We start from the raw sequence: 10,997 nt of genomic DNA on the forward strand, positions 1-10,997 counted from the left end.
TTTGAAAGAAATGACAGAAATTATGAGAAATACATGAAATTATTTAATGAACTAAGACAAGATCAACGAGCGTCTAAATTTGAGAAAGCGAGAGCTCAAATATAAAATATAAAAAAATTCATAAACAAGTAAAGATTAAATTAACTAGGCCTGGGCACGGTTCGGGTCGGGTCAAGTTTTGGCCGACCCGCGGGCCAAACCGAAGGCAAGATCGGTTCTCGGATCGGGTCGGGTCGAAGGTGAAACCCGAAATTAGGCCGAACTGTAAATTGACTTCGGTTCTCGGGTCGGGTCGGGTTTTGATCGGTTTGGGCTTGAGCCCAATTTTACCATTTTCAAAAGTCCAAATTATTTTTACTTTCAGCCAAAAAAGCCCAAATCAAATTTAATTTTAGTTAAAAAAAGCCCAAATCAGATTTAATTTCAGTTTAAAAAAGCCCAAATCAGATTTACTTTCAGCCAAAATCAATTTTTTGTTGTCAAATGGCCAAAACCTAATAAATTCTTATGAACAAGCCCAAATCACTTTTTACTTTTCTTTCAAAACCTGAAATAATGCAAATTCAACCTATAAAAATCCATCATTCCAATCTAAGTTTCTAAACAACTAAATGAATATCACATTCACACATTCAACCAACCAAGCAAGGAAAGGAAATATAATCTCTTACAAACCATGACAAAAAAATAATACACAAATAAAGCAAGCAATCCAAATTAAACTTATGAAATTAAAGATTACAACCCATCACAAAAATACACATAAAGATAGCATCCTTGCAAAAAATCTGCTTCATCCATTCTTCCAAAACCTTAACAAAGCAACCTACACAACAATTAAAAGAATTAACACAAAGTTTCACCATCAACAAATCATAATTAAAATAGGATGCAAGAAAAATACCTTCCAACATATCTTCATCACACTAAGAAGGGAGAGTCTTATTCACCAAGAATCATTAGATTATAGGGTACAGTTTCCTTGCTTGCAACCAAATGACTTAATCAAATTCACCAAGAATCATGTATCAAGAAGCAATAGTAATACAAAGACAAACGGAAAAGCATGCAGCAAACAGTTAAGCTTTAATCACAAAGTTCTTACTTAAACTTGTATTTTTGTTTTTATTGATAAACAAGAGCTACGGTTTTGAGCACATGCCCTACCAATTTTTCCAAAAACATACCTCTTGATTTGAGTCCAGCTCATACCCATTCTTTGCTGCTAATGCTTTTGCAATGCCCACAGATTCCTAGAGATACAAATGAATTATCACAGTACTGATAGATATGATCATTTAAACAGAGAAAGCAAAGCTACAAGTAAAAGGTTCTATGGAGCTCATCTTACCAAAATAGCTACACCAGTAATGAGAAGTGCGGTGGGGATCAAAGATGTAGCATATCCAAAAGCTCTAGGAATAGAAAAGCTTGGTAGGCCCTGAGGTATATCTCCTACCTAAACAACAGTCAAGATCCTTTAGTAACCTACTACTAACTTAAAGTTCTGTCGAATTCTTCTATGAGAAAAGAGACATTACATGAAAACAGAAGGAATCATACAACAGGAAAAATAGCAACATAACTAAATAGGATGTTTTCTGTCTCCTACATTGATACTTATTCAATTTTAAAACAGGCACCACATTAGATTGTGACTATTTAGGAAACTCTATCATTCTATGTAACAGGCCTGCATTCCAAATTGGCAAGCTCACCATGCTCTCTTTACCATCCCAATTTTCAAACAGATGGCATAACAAAGCTTGCAAAACTCTACATTGGTTATTTTAACTATTAGAGAACGATATGTAGTGAATCTAATAGAGAATGAATAACTAACTAGGAAATTCTTCTTCTTTTTTTCTTCTCAAATATCCTGGATGACAGGTTCATGAGTGTTCACAGGCTAAGATTTTAGACAGGTGCACAACAGCAGACTTATGGCTGACAGAATGTACGACAAAAATAGAACATTCCATATATAATCTATTACTAAAGCAAGCATAAACAGAACATGAGAAAAGTATATTGTAATCACTACACTGTTAGATTGAATAACTGCCAATTAAAGTGAATCTAATATACATCACACTCACCAAAGATATGGAAGATGGATTAAATATTTTTACAAAAATTGTGCCCGAAAGAACAGCTGTGAGGGGACCTGCTGCTCTCACATATCGCAAGTACTTCCTTGTTTTTCCCTGCATGTATACAATTATAAGCTCCATACTGCCATATAAACCCTACCAAACAAGAACAATTTTACAGCAAAAAAAAAAAAGCCAATAAATTTGAGAAAATTTTTATGGGTTTTGCCAGAAAGTCAAAAAGATTATACGGGTGACTTTGGAACAAAGCACTTTTCAAAACTACAGATTGGAAGATAAGAGAAAACAGATTAAGAGTGCTCAGACAGCCAAGGGTTTGTAATCAAACTTTTGGGAGAAGAACCCAGATCATAAACTCTAGTCCACAAATAGCCTCATCACCGCACACTTCTGATTTAACAGAAAACACTTCCCATAGCTCCCATAGCATATATCATTCTGATATAGGTATAAATTTCAAAGCAAAATAAAAATAAAAATAAAAACCCTACAATGCACAGACGAGAGAATTTACCTTCGGCAATGGAGGTGGTTGTGGCGGCTCTTGATCGGGTTTGTGTTGTGTGTGCCTGAAACAGAGAGGGGTGATGTGGGTTAGGCTGAGGTCGACTTGAGAGAGAGAGAGAGAGAGAGAGAGAGAGAGAGAGAGAGAGAAGGGATGATACCTAGGCCTGGGCGGGAGATCGTGAGATCGATGAAGAAGCGGCACAGATGCTGTCGCAGCAGCCACAGGCACAGCCGCAACAGCCACAAGCACAGCCGCAGCAAAGGTGCAGCTCTGGATTGAAGATTTGAGCAGCCACAGGCACAGCCGATTAGGTCAAAATAGAAGAAGAAATGAAAACTGAAGGGAAGAGACTCTGTCTCGTGCGAGAGAGGGATACGGAAGGAAAAGAAAAAAAAAAATATGAGGGATACGCTACAACATGTCTCACATGCAACTATTTTTTGGCCAATCAAACGACGCCACGTGTAACATAGATATATATTTAAATATTGTCCGGTTCGGTTCAGGTCCACCGGTTCTGAAAATTTTGGAACCGAAGGCCGAACCGTGAACCTTCGGTTCGGTTCAGGTCCACAGTTGACTTTTTCAGTTTAATCAAAAAACTCCCTTTTTCGGTTTGATTTGGTTTGGTTCGGTCGGTTTGATCGGTTTATCGGTTTTTATGCCCACCCTTAAAATTAACCATGAATAATATATGATTAATATCTTTTCATCTCACATTCCTCGAACCCCGGGAGGCTTTCAACATATGATCCATTCAGATCTTTATATAAGACCAGGGGCAGAGCCTACGAGTGTGGTCCCCGCCGCCCCCCCCTTCCCCTCCTCCTCCTTTCTCTGTCTCTTCCCCCTTATTCATTTTTATATTAAAAAATATTATATATTAATATCTTTTATGATACTTCTAATATTTCTAGGGTTTTCTCCTCGAGTTTACATATGTTTTCATGTTTTAGATCATTTTGCTAAAAATTTAGTATGCATATTATTTTGCCAAATTATAAAGTTTCAATTCAGTTGACTCAATTAAGATTGTTAATCTTTCTCTTATTTTCTATTATTTTTTCTTCGCCTATGGTTTGTTAGGATTTCTGAAATTTTGAATTATTCTCCATTGAGTTCAATGGATCTTTCAACTAATTTGTACATTGCCACCAAAAAAAAAAAAAAAAAGGAGTAAAGATTTCATTACATATGTATTAATGTACAATGTTTTGAAAGGCATGCCTAAGTGAGCCTGAGAGCTTGAGGCGAGCCGAGGCTATGGTAAAACGCCTCAAGCGTACTTTTGTTTAGCGATTGTTGTTAAAGGTATACGCCAAATTACGGAGATGTACGCTAAATTCCAAAAGCGTATTCGCGAAATTGCAGAGGCGTTGCAGAGCGGAGAAGAAGAGGATGAAACCTAACTTTATTTCTCTCAAAACGATCCCGTATGGTAAAGCTTTTGTGTTTAAAGAGTCAAGCAAAACGCCAGCGTTTCAACATCTATGGTTTTTAAGTTTAAGAACATAACATAAGCTCAGGTCCCACTTCCTCCATTCCTTCACAATAAAAAATTATTATATTAATTAGTCCCTCCTGTGCCTTTTATCTTCTGTTCTCACCCAATAGAAGGTTCACAAAAGTCATATTTCCCTCTGTTTCAATTTTGACTAGCTCTTAGCCATATCCACCCACATATTTCTAACGGAAGCCTCTCTTTCAATCTATTCAAACAAGATGTGAATCCTATCTTATAAATTTGAATTCATATCCAGTCTATAACAGTCTAAATCAATTTAGGGCTTAAAAAGAGGCTTAAAAAGAGGCTTGAGATGTTTCAATTTATGAATCAATGACCTCACAACATATATGGATCATGTTTTACATATTATTAATATACTAATATATTTTTATTTGTGATAATTGAATGTTCAAAAGGTTTGCGCCTTATCGCCTCAAGGCTTACGCCTCGCTTTGCGAGACATAAAATGCCTCACTTCAACGCCTCTCCTTTAAAAACATTGATTATGTATGAACTTTTGGTCTTTTCGGTTACTTTAGAATGTATTGTGTGTTCGAACTTTTTTTTATAAATATTTGTAAAAGATCCTCTCACACATGAAATCATGTCTACGCCACTAATAAGACCATTAGGGTGTGCCTCATGGACAACCTAGACATAAATGATCACGTGGTTACGTACAACCCAACCAGACCCAACTACCTTCGACCACGAACTCAGTGACATATTTTTATAAGTTAATTATTAGTCTCTAATAAAGGGTTTATATGTGAAACTCCCTAAAATAAAATATTTTAATTTTTCATAATTAGGGTCGGAAAGTTCTTATGTCTACAAGGTTCTAGATGCTAACAGAAGAAGAAGAATTGAGGAAGAAGAAGATTGCAGAAATAGAAAACAGCGAAATTGAGAGAACAACAGAGAACTTGTATTTCAATGAGAAATACAGTAAAGTGAGTCAGTTAACCCACGTGATTATTACAATAACTAACATAACTAATACACGTGACTAACTAACCACACGTCAGCTTAACCTCTCTCTTTACTATTAGCCGAACACTAGAATTATTAATGAAGAGTTATCAAACAGTTTTCACCAAGCTTTATATGTAAGGAGGAAATAAAAACAGATTTCAGATTAATAAACAACAACAGCTCCACAGAATCTTTATTTATTACATAGCATCCAAGTTCTAACAGAAATAAATTAAGGCAAACATTGGCTAGCTCACTAGCCAAACACGACCTACTGGTTCTCCTTAAACACATTCTTCATCAATAAATAGATGGTTTACTTTAGCAATCTGGTGTCCAATACACAAGGAAACGACAGACAGGCGTATTCTCCTCAGAATTTTTTGGTACGGTGACGTGCTCTCGAACTATCCACCAAACTATCAATCACGTTCCTGAGGCTTTTTGGGATCTTATGCTTGAACCTGCCCCACAACTTCCTCGCCAACCAAATGATAAGACGAATGGTGTGGATTGCAGCTATGATCCCAAGCAATGTAACCCAAACCACAATGGATATCTGGGATATCTTTTCATATGATTTGTAAATTTCAGTATTAGGGAACACTATCATAAGAGCATGTATATAGGTGCGTGCCAGAGAAGTAAGAGTGAGACACATGGCCATTGATAAAAGCCACATAATTACACGATTCCGGAGGGGAAATCCGCCAACAAGCAAAAGGGTGACACTGAGAGAAGAAATATACGAGATGGTATTGTGTGTTACGAAGTCGAGGAAGTCTTTTGGGAAGCCGCTGCCTGCCACTGAAGTTCCAGCAGTGCATATGTTATCATGGGTGCAATAAGTAGTACCTCCAGCGCTACTATTGATATTATTGTCTTGCCAAACACCACCGGGTGGATTAACTGCAGCTTCGAAAGTTGTGGTTGATATCATGGTTGCCACAATCATCAGCATGCCACGTGTATCTTCCAACCAAGTTCTTGGGTACTCCAAGCAATTTACCAGTCTATTTATCAGCCACCAAGCTGTCGCTACTGCTTTGTTCTGAATCTGACCAGCAGCGGCAGTAGTTCTTTTTGTTTCCATACCTGGGCCTGGCTCAACCAAAATTTGATCAAGTTCAGGTAGGCTGCTTGAGTCTCTCGGATTTTGTTCTGAAGAATATAACTGGATCACGCCATTTTCTTCTTCTTTTACGGCAGGTATCATCTGCACAAGTGGTACCATTAATATATTGAAAACTTTGTTGCTTGAAACGAATCGCGTGCAGTGGTGGATCCATGAAATTTTCATGGGAGCTGTAATATTTAAAACATTAAAATTTCAAAAAATAATTTAGACAAGCAAATGCCCTTAGAATTTAAACAATATTAATGTCATTCAAAATTAAAACAATTACATCTATTACTAATTGATTATAGTCTATATGGTATATCAATTAATATGAACAAAACCTATATCAATGGACACAATTGGTATATCAATTATTTATATGAACAAAGCCATTTTCTTCTTCTTTTACAGCAGGTATCATCAGCACAAGTGGTACCATTATTATTACTATTATTACTACTACTTGTTTCTCCTTTTAGTTCCTTGTACCTAACACACTAAATAAAACAAGGAAGTCCCTTAGTAATGATAGCCAGAATCATCAGCATCAGTAATATGATAAAAGTAGATATAGCACAAACTTACCCCATCATATGATGCACTAGTTTCCAAAGTGCTTTCTGAAATGCCAAGAGCTGTCATGCCCCTATCATTCAAGACCTTTAAGTTGGTCCTTCTATCCAAAGTGAAAAGGTCCACAACCTTGGGATGATGGTACATCTTTCCCAAGTGCAAAGGAGTATTTCCTCTGTTGTCTTTTTGGTTTATCAACATTTGAAACTCAACATTCTTGAGAAAATATTTGACAAGATTGTCCTCGCCACATCTTGCTGCAACATGGAGTATATTTTGGTCACTTGAGTTCCTCAGTTCCATTGAATCGGGACAATGTAGAAGCAGCTCTTTAACAATGTCGACATGACCTTTGCTTGATGCAAAATGGATCGGAAAGTTCCCACAATTATCCTTTCGATGAGAATCCACGAGACGTTTGCCTAAGAAGCGAACCCCTTCTAGATAACCAATTGATGCTGCACAATGCAGTGGAGTCCTCCCTTTCTCATCTTTTGAGTTCAAAATATTTGCTTCCATGTTTGATATTATCTTTAGGACTTCTGGTGTCAGTAAATGAATCAAGTATAAATTAGAACAACATGATTATAATGATAATGTTTTTCTATGAAAAGGTTGTAATATCTATCAAAATCTATCAAACTGGTCGCTGTGACAAAAAAAACAAGTCACATTAATATATAGGGCCTTACAATTCAAAAACTCTAGACCATAACCCACCAATAATAAAACCTTTAAGTAAAACTCAATTTTAAAATTAGATGCCATATAGGATGTGTTCATGTAATTTGATTTATTTACCAATTATACCATTAAATTACTCTTTAATTGCTGACAGTTTTTTAAGTCCCTAATGTTAAGCAATGGGATTATGAGCTACAATCCAAATTATTTCAAACTTCCTCTTATTATGTGTATATATATAATACATACTCCATAAAATAAAAAAAAATTTATTATTTCAATGTACGAACCTTTTTTCTGGCAGCCTAGAATTGCAGCAAACAACGGGGACTTGCCTTGAATTTCTGTGTTCTTCTTTACTGCTTTTTCTTCTATTAGCTTCACTATCTCAACAAGCCCTTGTTCAGCGGCCAAATACAAAGGGGACTTTTGTTCTTTATTAATGTAAAGTGAAACGGCAGGATCGGCCTCTATCAAACACTTGGCTACTGATTGGTGACCTCGAATCAGGGCCTCGTGCAGGGCAGTGTTTTCCTCATTATTTTTCATCCTCAGTAACGTCAATACATCCTCAGTAACGTCAATACATCACCAGTATTTTCAACGTTTGTTGTTCCTCGTGCTTCACGGAGAAGAGTGTTTGTTGTCGTATCTATATCTTCCGCTTTGGCCGCAATGTGGAGCGCGGTGTCGCCTTCAAAGTTTTTCTCTAACAAAAGGGGCTTGTGATCTTGCAAGATCTTGGCTGCTAGTTCGACATGGCCGGATCTCACAGCTATGTGAACAAATGTGTTATTCTGGGGGCTTCGTCGAGACAGAAGCTGAACTCGAGCATTGGGATCATGAAGCTCATTTGCAATAGTGTCGTTAAATCTATTTGTGTTGCCTCGAGTAGCATAGCTGTACAGCTGCTGGTACAAGCGCAAGTTATCAGCATCACCATCTGTTTCTTCAAAGTCCTGTGTTCGATGATGTGCTTCCATTTCCTGTGATGGTAGTTCCGTTACAGTCCGTACCTCCCTATTAGTTAACGGCCTCTTAATTATATCAACTTAACTATATATAGATAATTAAGTAATTAGATACAATCAAGGTCTGAACGTACTTACCGAAAAATGAGTTAGGAGGAACCCGGGAGAGAGAGAGGGAGAAGAAGCTCGGTTCACTTCAAATGAATACAGTATTAGTTCTACACAACAACTCAATATGTCGCTTGGGAAACCCTAAACTGCATTATTTGTTAGAAAACTAGTAACTACTGGAGGAAGCCCACTAGGTCTAGCAAAACCAACTAGGTCCTCATGAAAGTGATGCTCAGCCGTTGGATCTCTAAAAGGAATGGACGGTTGATGTTGGATTAGCAAAACCACCCAGTTAAAATTGATTACTAACATGAACGGCTAGCAACCAAAACAATGAGAAATTGAATCAATGACTACTGAATTGCCGAGAAAACTGATGTATAAAAGGGTGTCTGACAAGTAGAGAAAACCAAAAGAGGTGGTCCCAATTTGTTGGTCAGATCAGAGAATGTTAAGGGACAATTTGTGCTTTGTAAAATGACTTCTAAGAACTTAGGGCAAAAACCTCAACTCACATAACCCTACACGGGATAATTAATTACTATGGGAATCAACAGACGTGGCTGAAAGCTATGGGTGGTATTGGGCAGGCTCCACAAGTAATAATCACTGACCATGACAAATCTAAAAAATCAGTTACCTCAGAATGCTTATCATTGTTTTTGTTTGTGGCATATGTTGGGGAAGGTTTCTAAAAATCTTGGCCATGTAATTAAACGGCATGAAAATTGTATGGCGGAATTTGAAAAGTTCGTCCACAGGTCATATAGAAATGAAGAATTTGAAAAAAGATGGTGGAAAATTCTTGAATTTTTTATGAACTCAAAGATGATGAATGGACTCAGTCATTGTATGAAGACCGAAAACAGTGTAAGCCAACATACATGTGAGGGATGTTTTTTTAGCTGGAATGTCTGCAGTTCAGCTATCTGAGAGTGTTAACTCCTTGCTTCACTTCAAATTAATGAATACAGTACTAGTTCTACAATACAACTCAATATGTCGCTTGGGAAACCCTAAACTGCATTATTTGTTAGAAAACTAGTAACTACTGGAGGAAGCCCACCACATAGCAAAACCAACTCAATATGTCGCTTGGTCCTCATGAAAATGATGCTTAGCCCACTACTACATTTTACACTTTGCGCGACGAAGAGAATTTCGTCGCGCAAAATACATTGTAGTCGCACAAATTTTAACGCCACAAAAACTTCGTCGCGCAGAATCCGTCGCGCAAAGATCGTGAAGAAAGACTTTGCGCGACCAATTTTTTCATTGGTCGCACAAAGCGACTTTGCGCGACGAAAAAATATTGGTCGCGCAAAGTAACTTTGCGCGACGAAAAATTATTGGTCCCGCAAAACTTTGCGCGACGAAACATATTGGTCGCGCAAAGGTTTGCGCGACGCAAAATATTCGTCGCGCAAAGTTTTGCGCGACAAAAAACATTGGTCGTGCAAAGTCTCAAAAAAATTTTAAAAATAAAAAATTCCCGCGTTCCATTTTTGGTACCCGCCCACATTTTTAGAGTTTTGCGCAACGAACACTAACGTCGCGCAAATATTTGCGCGACGAAATATTTTTTTGTGTTTTAAATTATTTTTAATTAAAATAAACTAATTTTTACTTTTTATTATTATTTCTTTAATATTAATTTATTCAAATTTTTACTTTTTAAATATAATTTAATTGTATGATTTTTTTTTAAATCACTTTAATTTAAATTGATATTAATTTAATTATAGTAATTTTTTCAAATTTTTACTTTTTAAATTTAATTTAATTGTAAGATTTTTCTTAATTACTATAATTTAAATTGACATATTCAAAATAAAATTACATATGAAAAATAGTGATCAAATTATCCAATAAATATTTATATATATAATATTCAAAATGTACACATGAATTAACAAAGTACAATAATAAAATTCTAATACAAGCATATTGTGGTGGTAGTGGTGGATAATATGTTTTGATAGCTTCCTAATCCTCAACTTTAGCCATCAAAGTCTCGATGATTACCTACAAAAAAACAAATATGGTCAAATAACAACAACAACAAAAAAAAAAGAAAAAAACACAAACTCAAAACTAACTCCAAAAACACATATTAATGAAAAAAATTTAAAATTTGGAGAGAATATACCTTTTGGCAAGATTGAGAGTGAGTGAGAATGAGAGGGAGAAGTGAGAGAATTAGATAAGATAGTGATAGAGAGATGAGAGAGTGAGAGATATAGTGAAAGAGAGTGAGATGAGAGAGTGAAAAGATAGATGAGAGAGTGAGTGAGAGTGAGAGATAGTGAAGAGAGAGATGAGAGATTAAGTGAGAGGAGTGAGTGTGAGAGAAAGGGTGGGATTTGGGGAGAGGAAAAGAGAGAGGAGAGGTAAGAGTAGAGAAAGAAATTGAGAAAATGGTGGAGGAGTTATT

The 10,997-nt window shown here is 36.4% G+C and overlaps 1 protein-coding gene, 1 long non-coding RNA gene and 1 other non-coding gene across 5 annotated transcripts; all 3 read right to left on the bottom strand.

The window, feature by feature from the left end:
• Positions 1–562: 562 nt before the first annotated feature.
• On the bottom strand, positions 563–2,988 carry LOC117612548. 3 transcript variants are annotated; one of them, XR_004583444.1, is made up of 7 exons: positions 2,780–2,988; positions 2,629–2,683; positions 2,100–2,249; positions 1,352–1,459; positions 1,188–1,253; positions 905–1,000; positions 563–826 (listed from the first exon to the last, which is right to left on the bottom strand). It is a non-coding gene; the product is annotated as an uncharacterized LOC117612548 (long non-coding RNA). The 3 variants fall into 3 exon arrangements; XR_004583443.1 differs by having other exon boundaries at positions 905–985; positions 2,100–2,207; positions 2,780–2,985; XR_004583442.1 differs by having other exon boundaries at positions 2,100–2,207; positions 2,780–2,985.
• LOC117612549 lies at positions 2,407–2,504 on the bottom strand. The gene has a single exon (XR_004583445.1). It is a non-coding gene; the product is annotated as a small nucleolar RNA Z157/R69/R10 (small nucleolar RNA).
• Positions 2,989–5,472: 2,484 nt separating the features above from the next.
• LOC117612547 (ankyrin-1-like) lies at positions 5,473–7,962 on the bottom strand. Its single transcript, XM_034341234.1, has 3 exons — positions 7,772–7,962; positions 6,810–7,339; positions 5,473–6,320 (listed from the first exon to the last, which is right to left on the bottom strand). The coding sequence occupies exons 2-3, from the start codon at positions 7,314–7,316 to the stop codon at positions 5,478–5,480; spliced, it is 1,350 nt and encodes a 449-aa protein (XP_034197125.1). The 5' UTR covers positions 7,317–7,339; positions 7,772–7,962; the 3' UTR covers positions 5,473–5,477.
• Positions 7,963–10,997: the final 3,035 nt, after the last annotated feature.

Source organism: Prunus dulcis, unplaced genomic scaffold (genome assembly GCF_902201215.1).
Source record: "Prunus dulcis unplaced genomic scaffold, ALMONDv2, whole genome shotgun sequence".
Taxonomy (NCBI): Eukaryota; Viridiplantae; Streptophyta; class Magnoliopsida; order Rosales; family Rosaceae; genus Prunus; species Prunus dulcis.

Excerpts from the sequence above, each read along its gene's own strand:
- LOC117612547 (XM_034341234.1), bottom strand. The coding sequence starts at position 7,316 with ATGGAAGCAAATATTTTGAACTCAAAAGATGAGAAAGGGAGGACTCCA. Across the intron at positions 6,321-6,809 it reads CTAGTGCATCATATGATGGG|ATGATACCTGCCGTAAAAGA; the intron begins GTAAGTTTGTGC and ends CCACTTGTGCAG.